Here is a 17,952-nt window from a genome sequence, read left to right on the forward strand (position 1 = left end):
CAGCCGCAGAAACGCCTATCTATTCCCCTTACAATTGAATCCCCTATCACTATCGCTCTCCCACTCTTTTTCCTGCCCTGCTGTGCAACAGAGCCAGCCACGGTGCCATGAACTTGGCTGCTGCTGCCCTTCCCTGATGAGTCATCCCCCCCAACAGTACACAAAGCAGTGTATCTGTTTTGCAGGGGAATGACCACAGGGGACCCCTGCACTACCTTCATTGCACTACCCTTCCTGCTGGTCTTCCATTCCCTATCTGGCTGTGGACCCTTTCCCTGCGGTACGACCAACTCGCTACACATGCTACTCACGTCATTCTCAGCATCGTGGATGCTCCAGAGTGAATCCACCCTCAGCTCCAACTCCGCAACGCGGTCCGTCAGGAGCTGGAGGCGGATACACTTCCCGCACACGTAGTCGTCAGGAACACTGATGTCGTCCCCGAGTTCCCACATGGTACAGGAGGAGCATAACACGTGACCGAGCTGTCCTGCCATGACTTAACCCTTAGATAGGCAACAACAATGTTAAAGTTTACTCACTGTTATAGAAGAGAAAAAAGAAAAACTAATCACCACTCACCAGCCAATCACTTACCCCCTTGACTGTGACGTCAACTTTCTGTTTCTTTCGACTTCTTTTTTGCCTTCTCCCTGTAGCTGCCCCGGCTCGCCTTTTATAGGCCTCACCAACGGACCTCCTCGATGCTGCTCCCGACGCTGGGCCCCGGACTCCCTGCTGTGCCTTTTATAGGCCTCACCAACGGACCTCCTCGACGCTGCTCCCGACTGCCGCCGACGCAAGGATCAGTGCTGGGACCCCAACTATATTAATGACTTGGAAGAGGGGACTGAGTGTAATGTAGCCAAGTTTGCTGATGATACAAAGATGGGAGGAAAAACAATGTGTGAGGAGGACACAAAAAATCTGCAAAAGGACATAGACAGGCTAAGTGAGTGGGCAAAAATTTGGCAGATGGAGTATAATGTTGGAAAATGTGAGGTCATGCACTTTAGCAGAAAAAATCAAAGAGCAAGTTATTATTTAAATGGAGAAAGATTGCGAAGTGCCGCAGTGCAGCGGGACCTGGGAGTACTTGTGCATGAAACACAAAAGGATAGTATGCAGGTACAGCAAGTGATCAGGAAGGCCAATAGTATCTTGGCCTTTATTGCAAAGGGGATGGAGTATAAAAGCAGGGAAGTCTTGCTACAGCTATACAAGGTATTGGTGAGGCCACATCTGGAATACTGCGTGCAGTTTTGGTTTCCATACTTGCGAAAGGATATACTTGCTTTGGAGTCAGTTCAGAGAAGGTTCACTAGGTTTATTCTGGGGATGAGAGTGTTGACTTATGAGGAAAGGTTGAGTAGGTTGGGCCTCTACTCATTGGAATTCAGAAGAATGAGAGGTGATCTTATCAAATCGTATAAGATTATGAGGGGGCTTGACAATTTGGATGCAGAGAGGATGCTTCCACTGATGGGGGAGACTAGAACTAGAGGGCATGATCTTAGAATAAGGGACCGCCCATTTAAAACAGATGAGGAGAAATTTCTTCTCTGAGGCTTGTAAATCTGTGGAATTCGTTGCCTCAGAGAGCTGTGGAAGCTGGGACATTAAATAAATTTAAGACCGAAATAGACAGTTTCTTAAATGATAAGGGGTTATGGGGAGCGGGCGGGGAAGTGGAGCTGAGTCCATGATTAGATCAGCCATGATCTTATTGAATGGCGGAGCAGGCTCGAGGGGCCGTATGGCCTACTCCTGTTCCTATTTCTTATGTTCTTATACTCCATCCCCTTTGCAATAAAGGCCTAGATTCCATTGGTCTTCCTGATCACTTGCTGTGCCTGCATACTAACCTTCTGTGTTTCATGCACAGGTACCCCCAGGTCCCACTGTACTGCAGCACTTTGCAATCTCTCTCCATTTAAATAATAACTTGCTCTTTGATTTTTTTTCTGCCAAACCTTACACTTTCCAACATTATACTCCATTTGCCAAATTTTTGCCCATTCACTTAGCCTGTCTATGTCCTTTTGCAGATTTTTTGTGTCCTCCTCACACATTGCTTTTCCTCCCATCTTTGTATCATCAACAAACTTGGCTACATTACACTCTATCCTTTCTTCCAAGTCGTTAATATAGATTGTAAATAGTTGGGGTCCCAGCATTGATCCCTGTGGCACTCCACTTGTTACTGATTGCCAACCCGAGAATGAACCATTTATCCCGACTGTCTGTTTTCTGTTAGTTAGCCAATCCTCTATCCATGCTAATATATTACCCCCAACCCCGTGAACTTTTATCTTGTACAGTAACCTTTTATGTGGCACATTGTCAATGCCTTCTGGAAGTCCAAATACACCACATCCACTGGTTCTCCTTTATCTACCCTGTTCGTTATATCCTCAAAGAATTCCAGCAAATTTGTCAAACATGACTTCCTCTTCATAAATCATGTTGACTCTGCCTGACCGAATTATGCTTTTCCAAATGTTATGCTACTGCTTCTTTAATAATGGACTCCAACATTTTCCCAACCACACATGTTAGACTAACTGGTCTATAGTTTCCTGCTTTTTGCCTGCCTCCTTTTTTAAATAGGGGCGTTACATTTGCAGTTTTTCAATCTGCTGGGACCTTCCCAGAATCCAGGGAGGATTGGTAAATTACAACCAATGCATCCACTATCTCTGCCGCTACTTCTCTTAAGACTCTAGGATGCAAGCCATCAGGTCTAGGGGATTTATCCGCCTTTAGTCCCATTATCTTACTGAGCACCACCTCCTTAGTGATTGTGTTAAATATTCAATGTCTTGTGTTAAATATATGCCACTTTTCATCAACCGTCCTCCCCCGCTATAGCCCCTTGACTATCCACTGTTGGAATATTGATTGTGTCCTCTACCATAAATACTGATACAAAATATTTGTTCAGAGTTTCTGCCATCTCCCTGTTCCCCATTACTAATTCCCCGGTCTCGTCCTCTAAGGGACTTACATTTACTTTAGCCACTCTTTTCCTTTTTATATACCTATAGAAACTCTTGTTATTTGTTTATATATTTCGTGCTAGTTTACTTTCATAGTTTATCTTCCCTTTCTTAATCATTTTTTTTGTCATTCTTTGCTGTCTTTTAAAAGCTTCCCAATCTTCTGTCCTCCCACTAGTTTTGGCCACTTTGTATGCCCTTATTTTTAATTGGATACCGTCCTTTATTTTTTTAATTAGCCACGGATGGCTATCTTTTCCTCTGCACCCTTTCCTCCTCACTGGAATATATTTTTCTTGAGAGTTGTGAAATATCTCCTTAAATATACGCCACTGTTCATCAACCGTCTTACACATTAATCTATTTTCCCAGTCCACTTTAGCCAACTCTGCCCTCATACCTTCCTAGTCTCCTTTATTTAAGCTTATTGTGCTGGTTTGAGATACAACTTTCTTGCCCTCCATCTGAATTTGAAATTTAACCATGCTATGATCACTCATTCCAAGGGGATCCTTTACTAGGAGATTGGTTATTAATCCTGTCTCATTACACAGGACCAGATCCAAGATAGCCTGCCCCCTGGTTGGTTCTGTTACATACTGCTCAAGGAACCTGTCCCTTATGCACTCTATGAACTCTTCCTCAAGGCTACCCTGACCAATTTGATTTGTCCGATCAATATGGAGGTTAAAATCACCCATGATTATTGCTGTTCCCTTTTTACAAGCCCTCACTATTTCCTAGTTTATATTCCGACCAACAGAGTTGTTACTGTTAGGGGGCCTATAGACTACGCCCACCAGTGACTTTTTCTCCTTATTATTCCTTATCTATACCCAAACTGTTTTAACATCCTGATCATTTGAGCCAATATCGTTTCTCACTATTGCAGTGATTCCATCCTTTATCAATAGAGCTACCCCACCTCCTTTTCCTTTCTGTCTGTCCTTCCGGATTGTGAAATACCCCATAATATTTAATTCCCAGTCTTGGTCACCTTGCAACCACGTCTCTGTAATGGCTATCAGATCATACCCATTTGTATCTATTTGTGCCGTCAACTCATCTATTTTGTTACGAATGCTACGTGCATTTAGACACAGTGCCTTTACATTTGTTTTTTTACCCTTTTTTCCTGCTCGTTTCCTCTCTCCATCAAACTCATTTTCTCCTGGTGTCCGAGCTAACATTCTTCCCCCGAACAGTGTCACCAAAAAAAACAGTCACTGGTCATTCTTCTCATTGCTGTTTGTGGGATCTTGTTTTGTGCAAAATTGCTGCTGTGTTTTCAAAAATAATAAGTCCCCGCGCATCAAGGTAACACTTGTATGTGAAGCCTTTTAATACGTTTCAGAGATGTCGTATGATGAGATATAAATGCAAGCCTTTCTTTCCTATACTAACAACAGTGATCCCACAAACAAGCCCCCACTAGCTCAAAAGGTAATTTTCCAAATATCTTTAGAAATGGGAATTGTGTAAAAGGACCAGAGGGTGGCGAATGATGTATCCCAGTTCGAGGAATGGGAAAGGAATAATCCAGGAAATTGTAGGCCAGTCAGCCTTACTTTGGTTATTGTTAAACTTCTAGATTCCATATAATAGGATAAAAATACTGAATACTTGGAAAGATATGGGTTAATCAGAGATCAAATTGCTACAGCATGGGGAAGGTGTGCGTGAGGAAAGAAGACGGGTTTTGTATCCATTTTGTAGATTCTCATTCTACAAAAAACATCCTCTATGTATTACGATGAACCTGGCTCCCCGCTCCCCATCTCTCCCTTCCCACAACCAGCCGCTTTGAGTGTGTATCTCTTTCTCTGCTCTCTGATTAAATTGTGCACAGTTACAGTGGTTACATTTCTTATTAACTGCTACCCCAGTAGATAGAATACCTATGTTTGCATTGCCCAAAGATAGCACTCTTGCCTTAAGTCAGAAGGTCATGGGTTGAATTCCTATTGTGTTGCATTGTCAGGGGTTTTGTCTTTCGGATGAGATGTTAATCCGAGGTCTTGGCTGCCTGTTCAGTTATCCCAGGGCAGTTTTTCGAAGAAGAGAAGGGAGGTCTTGCTGAGCCAATATTCATCCCTCAATTAATACCACCAAGACAGATTAACTGTCCATTTATCTCACTTACTGTGCGGGAATTGGCTGCCATATTGATCTACGAAGGAACTGACTAGATTTCAAAAGCAAGTCATTTGCTGCGAATACATTGGGGCGAGCAGAGAATATGAAAGGGGCTTTACAGCTGCAAGTCTTTTTTCTTTACTTGCTAATCCATTAGAGGCATCTTTATGCATTCCAAGAAGGGAGGTAATTCAACTTCAATGATAAATCACAGGATAATTGTAATTCTGATTCTATCACATTAATAACTGCAGCCCACTCCTGCCATTCTTTCGCATGGTATAAAACCTTGGGAAGATACTTTGTCTTTAGTTCATCAGTTTATATAACTGTTACCTATATTTACCAGTGTATGGTAGGTGGGAAAGGTGTTTATTTCATATTCAGTTGCATTTCTTCCATCATGTTAATTTGTATTAGGCCATCATCCCGAGAAGCTCTGGTCCCAGATACGGAACGCTATCCAGGAGCTTTTCCTAATGAAAGAATTACAACTAATAAAATCTGCGAGCAACTATAAATCTACAAGGTACGTGCCATCATCGGACTAATCTGCTTTCTGTGCAAGGTGCAGCAATTCATAGCAGGCCTGCCAACGTTCCTGCAGTAATCTGGCTCACTTCCACATTTCAATGCAATCAGAAATTGGACTTGAGTTCCAATCCCAAACGCGTAACCACCACCACCTAGAAGGATAGGAGAAGCAGGTGCATGGGAACACCATCAGCTCCAAATTCCCCTCTCAAGTAGCACCATCCTGACTTGATGGGTCAAAATCCTGGAACTCCCTTCCTGACAGCACTGTGGGAACACCTTCACCACACGGACTGCAGCAGTTCAAGAAGAAGGCCTACCACCACCTTCTCCAAGGCAACCAGCGGCGCCCACATCCCGAGAATGAATTAAAAATAATAACTCTTTTTCCCAAATCTAACCACTTTCATTCCCTTTTCTCCTGAAGGCGCTGACGCTTAATGGGGGTTATTTCTGCAGATACCGGTAGCCTTCTGGTACAGTTGGACCTCTCTGGTCCGGCACCCTTAGGATGTGACCGGTGCCGGACCAGAGAATTTTCCGAACCACGGGAGGCCAACTGGTGACAACGCTATTGACAACGACCTGGATACGTTCTGCGCATGCGCTGTGCAGAAACCTACAGCGCAGCATTTAGTCGTCCAAAATCCTCAGGCCCAGCTTCGGTACCTCAGTCAGCCGCCGACCCTTCCGTTCCCTTCCCTTGCCCGGCCCGCTTACCTCAATGAACACCAACACCTCAAAAAATCACATACATACACACACACACAAAAAATTAGAGATCGGAGATAAAGTGGAGGATAAAGTCAAGGGGAGACACTGACCCTTACCCACGATCCTACTCCCGGCGCCAGTCCGTGTGTAAGTCGCAAGCAGAGCCTTACTGGTGGAAGCGGCAGCCTCCCCGTACCATGACACACACACACACACACACACACACACACACACACACACATCCCCCCGAGACCGGGGGGAGAGGAACATGTCGACTCAGCCTGGTGCTACAGCTGCAGCCTTCAGCGTGTGCGTCCCGCTGCCAATCAGGCAAGGAGAGGTGGCCTCGACAGCAAGAAGCACATGTCAAACCACAGCACCAACCAATGTGTAGAACCTCCAGCTGGCCAGGGCAAGGCTGTCAAGATTTGTCATCCAAAATGCATCACACGTACATTTAACACATGGAACCACAATTTTTTTTTCAATGGATGCCACCCATGCCTGGACTGATGCCGGATCAGAGATGTTTCTGGAATAAGAGTTCCGGACTGGAGAGGTACAACCTGTACTTCACTCTGGCTATTTGACCATGGAGATTATCACAGCAAAGCCTGATTTCATCCTCACCTCCATTCAGACACTTGCACATTGTTGCAGGGCTTGCTGGATAGCAGGCTCATTTTTTTTTCTGGATAGCATCCATCCAGACCAGAGGAGAGTATTGCGTCACACTCTTGACTTGTGTTGTAAATGATAGAGAAGCTTGCAGGGCTCAGGAGGTGAACTACTTGTCACAGAGTACTATGCTTTGTTCTGCTCTTGTAGCCATGGTATTTGTTATGCATGGAGAAAGAGTCAGACTGAACACTGTGAGCTCAAAGTAACGTGTGACCTTAGTCTTTTACTTGCAGGCCTCCAGAGTGCCTCTCAACCTGTGAGGCCTTCTTAAATACCTGTGCTCCCAAGAGATTATGAGATCCCTTGGGACTCGAGGGGATGAGCTCTCTGGTGGCTGTATAGAATAACTACAAGTTTACAGATATAACAACACTCCTGCCCCCCGCAAAGTCAATAGTGTAACTATTTACAATGTGAGTCGATCTGGGGCCCTTCTTGCCCTGGTTGATCGTCTCGGTGTGCAAGCTGGTATTGTTGAATCATTTGTTGGGCCCTTGCTGGGCTGCTGTGCAGCTGGCCTTGCTGGGCTGCCTGGTGTGTTGGGCCCTGCTGGGCTGCTGTGGATGATGGATTCTGCTTCGTGGTCAACCATGGTGCCATTTGCCACTGGTGTGTATGTTGGGGGATCAAAAAAGTTGAGTCCAAAGTGGGTTGCTCAGGATAGTGCGTGAATCTGAGTTTCATTTGGTCCAAGTGTTTCTGGTGAATGAGTCCATTTAAAAGTTTGACCCGAAACACCCTGCTCCCCTCTTTAGCCACGACAGTGCCGGGAAGCCACTTGGGACCTTGTCCATAATTCAATTCAAATACAGGATCATTGATTTTAATCTCGCGTGACACATTTCATGGTATGCACTTTGTTGAAGCCGCCTGCTCTCTACCTGTTCATGTAGATCAGGGTGAACTAACGAGAGCCTTATCTTAAGTGCGCTTTTCATGAGCAGTTCAGCAGGTGGGATCCCAGTGAGTGAGTGGGGTCTCGTGCGGTAGCTAAGCAGGACTCAGGATAGGCGAGTCTGCAGTGAGCCTTCAGTTACCCTCTTCAAGCCTTGCTTGATGGTTTGCACTGCTCTCTCTGCCAGGCCATTGGACGCTGGTTTAAACGGGGCAGATGTGACATGTTTGATCCCGTTACGGGTCATGAATTCTTTGAACTCAGCACTGATAAAACATGGCCCGTTGTCGCTCACCAGGACATCGGGTAAGCCGTGTGTGGCAAACATGGCCCGCAGGCTATCAGAAGTGGCAGTGGACGTGCTAGCCGACATTATTTCACATTCAATTCACTTGAAGTTTGTGTCTACAACCACAAGGAACATTTTATCCAAGAAAGGGCCTGCATAGTCGACGTGTACCCTAGACCATGGTTTGGAGGGCCAAGACCATAAACTTAGCGGCGCCTCTTTGGGTACATTGCTTAACTGCGAGCATGTATTACATCTGTGAACGCAGGACTCTTAAGTCCGCATCGATACCGGGCCACCACACGTGGGATCTGGCTATCGCTTTCATCATTACAATGCCCGGGTGGGTACTGTGGAGGTCATTGTTGAAGGTATCTATGTCCTTCTTGGGGACCACTACACGATTACCCCACAGAAGGCAGTCTGCCTGTAAAGACATTTCATCTTTGCGCCGCTGGAACCGCTTTATCTCTTCCTGCATTTCCACTGGGACATTGGATCAGCTCCCGTGAAGCACACAGCTTTTGACTCGGGATAATAAGGGGACCTGGCTCGCCCAGGTTTTGATCTGCTGGGCAGTGACGGGTGATTGCTAACTCTCAAATGCTTCCATAACTATGGCTAAATCTGCGAGCTGCGCCATTTCCACCCCCTTGGTGGGCAATGGCAGCCTACTGAGAGCATCGGCACAGTTTTCTGTGCCTGGCCTGTGGCGGATGGCGTAGTTGTATGTGGACAACGTGAGCGTCCATCTCTGGATGCGGGTCGATGCGTTGGTATTCATCCCTTTACTCTTGGAAAGCAGGATATTAGTGGCTTGTGGTCAGTTTCCAATTCGAATTTTAGCCCAAACAGGTATTGATGCACTTTCTTTACCCCATAGACACACGCTAACGCTTCTTTCTCAATCATGCTGTAGGCTCTCTCAGCCTTAGACAGACTCCTGGATGCATAAGCAACCGGTTGCAGTTTCCCGAAATCATTAGCTTGTTGCAATACACACCCGCTGCCATATGACGAAGCATCACATGCTAATACCAAACGCTTACATGGATCATACAACACAAGCAATTTGTTTGAGCATAACAATTTTCTCGCTTTTACAAAGGCATTTTCTTGGCTTTTGCCCCAAACCCATTTGTGCCCTTTTCATAGTAAGACATGCAGTGGTTCTAACAGTGTGCTGAGACCCGGTAAGAAGTTACCAAAATAGTTCAGGAGTCCCAGAAACAACCGCAGCTCCGTCATGCTCAGTGCATTCTCGATTGCCTCTGTCTTCGCGTTGGTGTGCCTGATGCCATCCACCGCAATCCTCCTTCCCAAGAACTCCACTTCAGGTGCCAGGAAAATGCACTTCGAGCATTTTAACCTGAGCCCCACACGGTTGAGTCGACTAAGAACCTCCTCCAGGTTCTGCAGATGCTCGGCTGTATTCCGGCCTGTGACCAAGATGTCGTCCTGGAAGACCATGGAAACATGGAAAGCTTACTGATCGAATTCCAAATGGGCATCTGTTATAAATAAAAAGATCTTTGTGTGTGTTGATGCAGGTGAGGCTCTTCGATGATTCCTCCAGCTCCTGCGTCATGTAGGCTGAAGTCAGATCCAGCTTCGTGAACGTCTTTCCTCCCGCCAGCGTTGCAAAGAGGTCGTCGGCCTTTGGTAGTGGGTAGTGGTCCTGCAGGGAGAAATGATTGATAATTACTTTGTAATCACCACAGATTCTGACGGTGCCGTCTCCCTTGAGGACAGGAACGATCCGACTGGCTCATTCGTTGAACTCAATCGGTGAAATGATGCCCTCTCTTTGCAGCCGGACTAGCTCGATCTCTACCCTTTCTCTCATCATGTACAGTACTGCTCTCGCCTTGTGATGGAGCAAAAGTGCGTCCCCGGAACTAGGTGGATCTGCACTTTTGCTCCTTGGAATTTCCCGATGCCTGGTTCAAACAACGAAGGAAATTTGTTTAAGACCTGGGCACACGATGTGTCATCAGAGCGCGATAGCGCTCGGACATCATCCCAGTTCCAACGTATCTTTCCCAGTCAGCTCCTGCCAAGCAGCGTGGGACCATTGCCCGGTATCACCCAGAGTGGTAGCTTGTGCACTGCTCCCATCGTAGGAGACCTTTACGGTAGTGCTGCCAATTACGGGAATCAGTTCTTTTGTATAAGTTCTTAGTTTCGTGCGAACTGGAGTTAAGACTGACCTTGACGCCTTGTTGCACCACAATCTTACGAAAGTTTTTTTGCCCATGATGGACTGGCTCGCGCCCGTGTACAGCTCCATTGACACCGGGAGTCCAGTTAGTTCAACATTCAACATTATTGGGGGACAATTTGTGATGAATGTGTGCACTCCATGTACCTCTGCCTCCTCGGTCTGAGGCTCTGGTTCGTCGTGATCCTCCGTGGATCTGTCCTCCTCTGCAAGATGGTGGTTTGCAGGTTTAGCAGGGTTTGCAGCTCACCTGCACATATGTTGGAGGTGTCCCATTGTTCCACAGCCCTTGCAAACGTACCCTTTGAATCGGCATGAATGGAAACGATGATCACCCCCGCAGCGCCAACAAGGTGTTAACGGGTACGTCACCTTTGATGGTGGACTCGGACACCTGCGGACGTGCAGCTGCAGGAATGTGTGACCGACCCTGTACGCTACGATTCGAAAACAACATCACTTTGTTCACAGTACTTGTAACAGCACTTGTGTGCTGAGAGATTTGCTTTGTATGTCACTGGTGACAATGAAAGCCTGGGTCTCTACAGTCAAAAGTTTGCGAAGTATGGTTTTGTGGCCAATGCCAAGTATGAAAAAGTCTCTGAGCATGTGCTCCAAATGTCCTTCAAATTTGCAATGTTCTGCATGGCGTCTTAGCTCGGCGACATAACTCGCCACTTCCTGACCTTCAGACCTTTTGTAAGTGTAGAACCGGTACCTCGCCATCAGAACGCTTTCCTTCGGGTTCAAATGCTCTCGGACCAGTGTGCACAAATCATCATACGATTTCTCCGTAAGGTTTCGCTGGAGTGAGCAGATTCTTCATGAGGCCATACGTTGGTGCCTCACAGACGGTGAGGAGGATTGCCCTTCGTTTGGCAGCATTCTCTTCCCTATCTAGCTCATTGGCCACAAAGTATTGGTCGAGTCACTCCACAAAAGTTTCCCAATTATCTCCCTCCGAGAGTTTCTCCAGGATGCCCACTGTTCTCTGCATCTTTGGGTTCGCTATCTGTAGCTTGTCGCCAGTTTTTATGTATGGAGAAAGAGTCACTGAACACTGTGAGCTCAAAGTAACGTGTGACCTTAGTCTTTATTTGCAGGTCTCCAGAGTGCCTCTCCAACCTGTGAGGCCTCCTTAAATACCTGTGCTCCCAAGGGATTATGGGATCCCTTGGGACTCCAGGGGATGAGCCCTCTGGTGGCTGTACAGAGTAAATACAAGTTTACATATATAACATTATTGATATGGCTAATCCATTTAAGCTTCTGGTCAATTGTGTCCCCCCAACCACCAAAGACGTTGAAAGACTCAGGATAATGGTAACATTGAAGGTCAGCGGAAAGAGGCACGGCTTTTCCTTGTTCAAGATAGCCACTACCTTGTATTCATATGGCATGAATGTTACCTGCAACTTGTGAACCCAAGCCTGGGTGGTATTCAGGTCTTGTGTAAGTGACACTGGCTGCTTCATTATCACAGGGATTGTGAATGGAGTGGAATACTGTGGAAATTGTCTTATAAACTGCCCCACCTCTGACCTTATAATGGTGGTAAGGTCATTGATGAAGCAGTTATTGATGTTTGGTCCAAGGATAGTTGCCTGAAGAACTTCTGCAGTGATGGCATGGGGCTGTGACATTTGTTCTCCAAATTGATTAAGGGGATTGGTTCCTATTATCTGCTTCAACTGTTTTGTTGTCGAACATTAATATAAATGCCCCCTGATTAAAGGAGGGCACCAAAACCGACAAACTTAAACAAATTAAACTTTAGACTTCAACTTAATTCAAATTAAAATTTGGTTGCCAGGGGTGATGGTGCACTCCAGCGCCCACCTCTCGTGAAAGGCCGCGAGCGTACCGGTGGACACCGCGTGTTCCATCTCCAGGGACATCCTGGCTCAGATGTAACCGCGGAAGAGAGGCAGGCAGTCGGGCTGAATAACCCCCTCGACCGCCCGCTGCCTGGACTGGTTGATGGCCACTTTTATTATCTGCTTCAAGGTTAATTCCTATGATCTGATTAAGTAATTAAGCAGGTGGTTCCTGATGTCTGGTTCTGTTAGGGGTGGGGGTCCTTGACGGTGCCCCTTCGCTTTAGGAGAGGAGTGCGCCAGGGATGCCCCATGTCCGGCCAGTTATATGCCATCTGCGTGGAGCCTTTCCTGCGCCTCCTGCGGATGAGGTTGATGGGACTGGCTCTGCAAGGGCCGGGCGTGGAGGTCGTCCTCTCGGCTTACACCGATGACGTGCTCCTCACGGTAGAGGATCCCGATGACCTGCGGAGGATGCGTGAGTGCCAGGAGATTTACTCGGTCGCATCCTCTGCCAGGATCAACTGGGAGAAATGTTCCGGATTCCTGGTGGATCAGTGGCGGGTGGACTCCCTGCCAGAGGAGCTCAGGCCTTTTGCCTGGAGCACGACCCATCTCCTCTATCTGGGAGTCTATCTTAGCCCCGACGAGGAAGCCTGGCCGGGGAACTGGCAAGAGCTGGAGGCCAAGGTCGCCGCTCACCTTGGGCGCTGGATAGGACTGCTCTGAGTGCTGTCCTACAGGGGTCGAGCGCTAGTCATAAACCAGCTGGTGGCCGCTATGCTGTGGTACCAGCTGGTCACTTTGACCCCTCCCCCTGCGTTTGTCGCCAAGGTACAGAAGAAGCTGGAACAGGAAGCACTGGGTCTCTGCCGCGGTCTTGAGCCTCCCGCTTAGGGAGGGTGGTCAGTCGTTGGTGTGCGTCAGCACCCAGCTTGCAACTTTCCGTCTAAAGACCCTGCAGAGATACCTTTACGTCGAGCCCCCTCCTAAGTGGCGTGCGCTGGCAATGTATTTCTTCCGCCAGCAGCACAGCCTCAACTACGACACGCAGCTCCTGTTTGTGATTATTTAAAGGGGCTGCTCCTCAATTTCTGGTTGCACTTCAGTCCCACACTCCTGATCTTTGGGCACCCTGTGCGGAGGGGAGCGGGTAGGTCCGAGGGCCTCCTCATAGGACTGCTCCTGGGCACGGCCAAGGGTGCCATCAGCCGGTCCAGGCAGCGGGCGGTCGAGGGGGCTGTTCAGCCCGACTGCCTGCCTCTCTTCCGCGCCTACATCCGGGCCAGGGTGTCCTTGGAGATGGAGCACGCGATGTCCACCAGTAAGTTCACGGCCTTCCGCGAGAGGTGGGCGCCGGAGGGACTGGAGTGCATCGTCACCCCCGGCAACCAAATTTTAATTTGATTTTATATGTTTTAAAGTTTCATTTGTTTTAATTGCCGGATTTTACTGTCCCCCTCCCCTTTTATGGGGGCACTTGTAAAATTTATGATTTTAAAGCCCCAAAAAAACACAAAAGAAACTACCAAAAAATACAAAAAAAACCCCATAAAACACAAAAAAGGGCCTGAAAAATATTTGGAGTGTGCCCCAGATCGGGGAGCACTTGATTTAATGTTTATGTTTGCCCCCAACAATAGTTGTTGGGGGTGGGAGGTTGGTTCCTATTATCTGATTGATGGGGAGGTTGATTCCTGTTGATGGATTGGGAGGTTGGTTCCTATTATCTGATTGATGGGGAGGTTGGTTCCTATTGATTATGTGATTTGTTTTACTTTTTTGGCAGGAATTTCTTTGAACTGATTCGCTGTGACTTTGTTGTTGATGAAGACATGAAAGTTTACCTAATGGAGGTATGCTGCCTGTTGCACTGAATTATATAACAGTTAGGTTTATTGGTCAATGGCCACATTGTGTTAAATGTCACCCTTTTTTTTCACCAGGATTCCCTCCCCTCCCCTGAGGTTATTGACCAGGATTCCCTCCCCTCCTGAGGTTATTGACCAGGATTCCTTCCCCTTCCCTGAGGTTATTGCCGCTTGCTGGGGTATAGTAACTCACCCCAGTGATCATTTGCCAGTTGTGAGCCTGGACATTGAGTGTCTGAAGGCTTTATTAATCCTGGAGGGCATTAGAACTAACCCAACCCTATCCTTATCTAAAGTGCGCACACGTGTACTTTCCAGCGTGCGTCACTGAGTAACGATCAGGAATGGGACTGATTCCTGACTGATTCCCCCGTTTCTCGCCTCCACCCAACTAAAGGCCATGGAGAAAAATTGTAAAATGTCAAGCCTGTTCCGCCATTCAATGAGATCATGGTTGATCTGTATCTTAACTCAATCCACCTGCTTTGGCTCCAAATTCTTTTATTCCCTTGTCTCGCAAAACTCCTATCAATTATTAATTGAGCTAACATCTACTGCTTTTTATGGGAGAGTTCCACACTTCTACTGCCCTTTACTTGAAGAAGTGTTTCCTAACTACTCTCTTGATTGACCAGGCTCTGATTCTAAGGTTATGTCCCCTTGTCCTAGACTCTCACACCAGCATAAAAAGTTTCACTCTACCTACCCAATCTATTCCTTTCAAATTCCTAAAAACATCAATCAAATCACCCCAGACCTTCTATATTCCAGGGACTACAAGCCTAGTTAATGTAATCTCTCCTCATAAACTAACCCTCGGAGCCCTGGTAACATTGTGGTGAATCTGTACTGCACTCCTTCTAAGGCCAAGGTGTGGTGCCCAGACCTCTACGCAGTATTCCAGGTCTAACCAGGGCTGTGTATAGCTTTAGCAAAACTTCATCCTCTTTATACGTGGATAGTGCATTTCAGGAGGTGATTACCTCGCATCTTAAAAGCATGCAGGTAGAAGGGAAGTGGGTGACCACCAGACGGAGTAAGAACGCTAGACAGGTAGTGCAGGAGTCCCCCCGTGAGTCCCTCTCGCTTTCCAACCGATATTCTCTTCTAAGCACCAGTGAGGTCGATGCTGCCTCTGGGGAGTGCAGCCAGAGCCAAGTCCAAGGCACCACTGGTGGCTCAGCTGCATAGGAGGGAGGGCTGAAGAATAAGAGAGCTGTAGTGGTAGGGGATTCAATAGTTAGGGTAATAGAAAGGTGTTTCTGCAGCTGTAGACGTGACTCCAGGATGGTATGGTGCCTCCCTGGTGCCAGGGTCAAGGATGTCACAGAGCGGACGAAGGGCATTCTGGGGGGAGTGGTAAAGAGTTAGAGGTCGTGGTCCATATGGTGACCAACGACATAGGTACAAAGAGGGATAAGGGAATTTAGGGAGCTAGGAGAAAAATTAATGGGAAGGACCTCAAAGGTAGTAATCTCTGGGTTACTACCGGTTCCATGTGCTAATGAGTATAAGAATAGGATAAAGAGGATGAACGCGTGGCTGGAGAGTTGGCGTGGGAGGGAGGGCTTTAAATTCCTGAGGCATTGGGACCGCTTCTGGGGGAGATGGGACCTGTACAAACCGGATGGGTTGCACCTCAACAGCGCCGGGACCAATATCCACGCGGGGAGCTTTGCTAGTGCTGTTGTGGAGAGTTTAAACTAGCTTGGCAGGGGATGGGAACCTGAGAACAAATTCAATAGGGAAGGAAGTAAAGCTGAAATTGGATAGCAAGAATTTAGAAAGTGAATCTGTAGGACATAGGAAACGAGGGTTAGTAAGTAGTAATCAAGGTGGTTTTCCTGTGCTAAATGGTATATACTTTAATGCAAGGAGTATAGCGAATAAGGCGGATGAGCTAAGAGCACAGGTAGACACTTGGGAGTATGACATTATAGCCATTACAGAGACATGGCTGAAAGAGGGGCAGGTTTGGCAGATCAATATTCCTTTTTACAGGATTTTTAGACAAGACAGAGAGGGGGTAAAAAAGGGGGGGGGGCGGCCATGATATTGATTAAAGAAACTATTATAGCTGTGGGGAGGGATGATATGTTAGAGGGATCATCAAATGAGGCCATATTGGTAGAATTGAAAAATAAAAAAGGGGCGATCACACTGCTGGGCGTTTATTATAGATCCCCAAACAGTGGGAGGGAGATGGAGGAGCAAATATGTAGGCAAATTTCTGTGAAGTCTTAAAACCATAGGGCAGTAACAATATGGGATTTTAACTATCCTAATATTGATTGGGACAAATATAGTGTGAAAGATATAAAGGGTTCGGAATTCTTAAAATGCATTCAAGAGAACTTTTTTAGTCAGTATGTAACAAGCTCAACTGGAGCGGGCGGTTTTGGATTTAGTTTTGGGGAATGAAGCTGGGCAGGTGGATGGGGTATTAGTGGGAGAGCATTTGGGTACCAGTGACCATAATTCAAGTTAGTTATGGATAAGGATAGACCAGGAATAACAGTCCCAAATTGGGGAAAAGCTAACTTTGCTAAGTTGAGGAGTGATTTGGCCACAGTGGACCGGAAACAGCTACTTGTAGGTAAATCAGTGTTGGAACAGTGGGAAGCGTTCAAGGAAGAGATCCGGAAGGCTCAGGCCAAACCTGTGCCCTTAAATAACAATTCTAGAGCCCCTTGGATGTCTCGGAACTTACAAGGAGGATAAAGAAAAAAAGGAAGCTTATGTCATATACCAATGGCTAAATACTGTAGAATCTTTGGAGGAATACAGAAAGTTCAGAGGTAAAATTAAAAAGGATATTAGGAATGCTAAGAGAGAGCATGAAGAATTCTTGGCAAGTAAAATTAAGGAAAACCAAAAGATGTTCTATCAATATATTAAGAGCAAGAGGATAACTAAAGAAAGGGTAGGGCCTATTAGAGACCATGAGGGTAATCTTTGTGTGGAGGCGGAAGATGTTGATATGGTTCTTAATGAATACTTTGCATCCGTTTTCACAAAGGAAAGGAGCAATGCAGACAGATACTGCTATCAAGGAGGAGTGTGAAATTCTGGATGAAATAAACACAGTGAGAGAGGAGGTATTAAGGGGTTTAGCAGCCTTGAAAGTAGATAAGTCCCCAGGCCCGGATGAAATGCATCCCAAGCTGTTGAGCGAAGTAAAAGAAGAAATAGCAGAGGCCTTGACCATCATTTTCCAGTCCTCTTCGGATCTGGGCATGGTGCCGGAGGATTGGAGGACTGCTAATGTAGTACCCTTGTTTAAGAAGGGAGAAAGGAATAGGCCGAGTAATTACAGGCCTGTCAGCCTAATCTCAGTGGTGGGAAAATTATTGGAAAAAAACCTGAAAGACAGGATAAATCTACATTTAAAAAGGCAAGGGTTAATTAGGTACAGTCAACATGGATTTGTTAAGAGATTATCGTGTTTGACTAACCTGATTGAATTTTTTGAGGAGGTAACCAGGAAGGTGTACGATGTAGTGTATATGGACTTTAGCAAAGCTTTTGATAAGGTCTCACATGGTAGACTGGTCACAAAGGTTAAAGCTCATGGGATCCAGGGCACAGTGTCAATTGGCTCAGAGGTAGGAAGCAAAGGGTAATGGCTGATGGATGTTTTTGTGACTGGAAGGATGTTTCCAATGGGGTTCCACAGGGCTCAGTATTGGGTCCCTTGCTTTTTGTGGTATACATCAAGGATCTAGATTTGAATATAGGGAGTTTGCATATGACATTCAAATTGGCTGTGTAGTTGATAATGAAGAGGAAAGTCAT

At 46.5% G+C, this 17,952-nt stretch overlaps 1 protein-coding gene across 2 annotated transcripts in view; it reads left to right on the top strand.

The window, feature by feature from the left end:
• The window catches only part of LOC139267456 (probable tubulin polyglutamylase ttll-15), a 196,611-nt gene that overhangs the window by 133,857 nt on the left and 44,802 nt on the right, over positions 1 to 17,952 (top strand). For both annotated transcript variants that reach the window (XM_070885808.1, XM_070885807.1), the window contains 2 exons: positions 5,556 to 5,664; positions 14,076 to 14,142. In XM_070885808.1, the coding sequence (XP_070741909.1) occupies positions 5,556 to 5,664; positions 14,076 to 14,142 (176 nt within the window). The remainder of the gene's footprint in view (positions 1 to 5,555; positions 5,665 to 14,075; positions 14,143 to 17,952) is intronic.

Source organism: Pristiophorus japonicus, chromosome 7, assembly GCF_044704955.1.
Source record: "Pristiophorus japonicus isolate sPriJap1 chromosome 7, sPriJap1.hap1, whole genome shotgun sequence".
Classification (NCBI taxonomy): Eukaryota; Metazoa; Chordata; class Chondrichthyes; family Pristiophoridae; genus Pristiophorus; species Pristiophorus japonicus.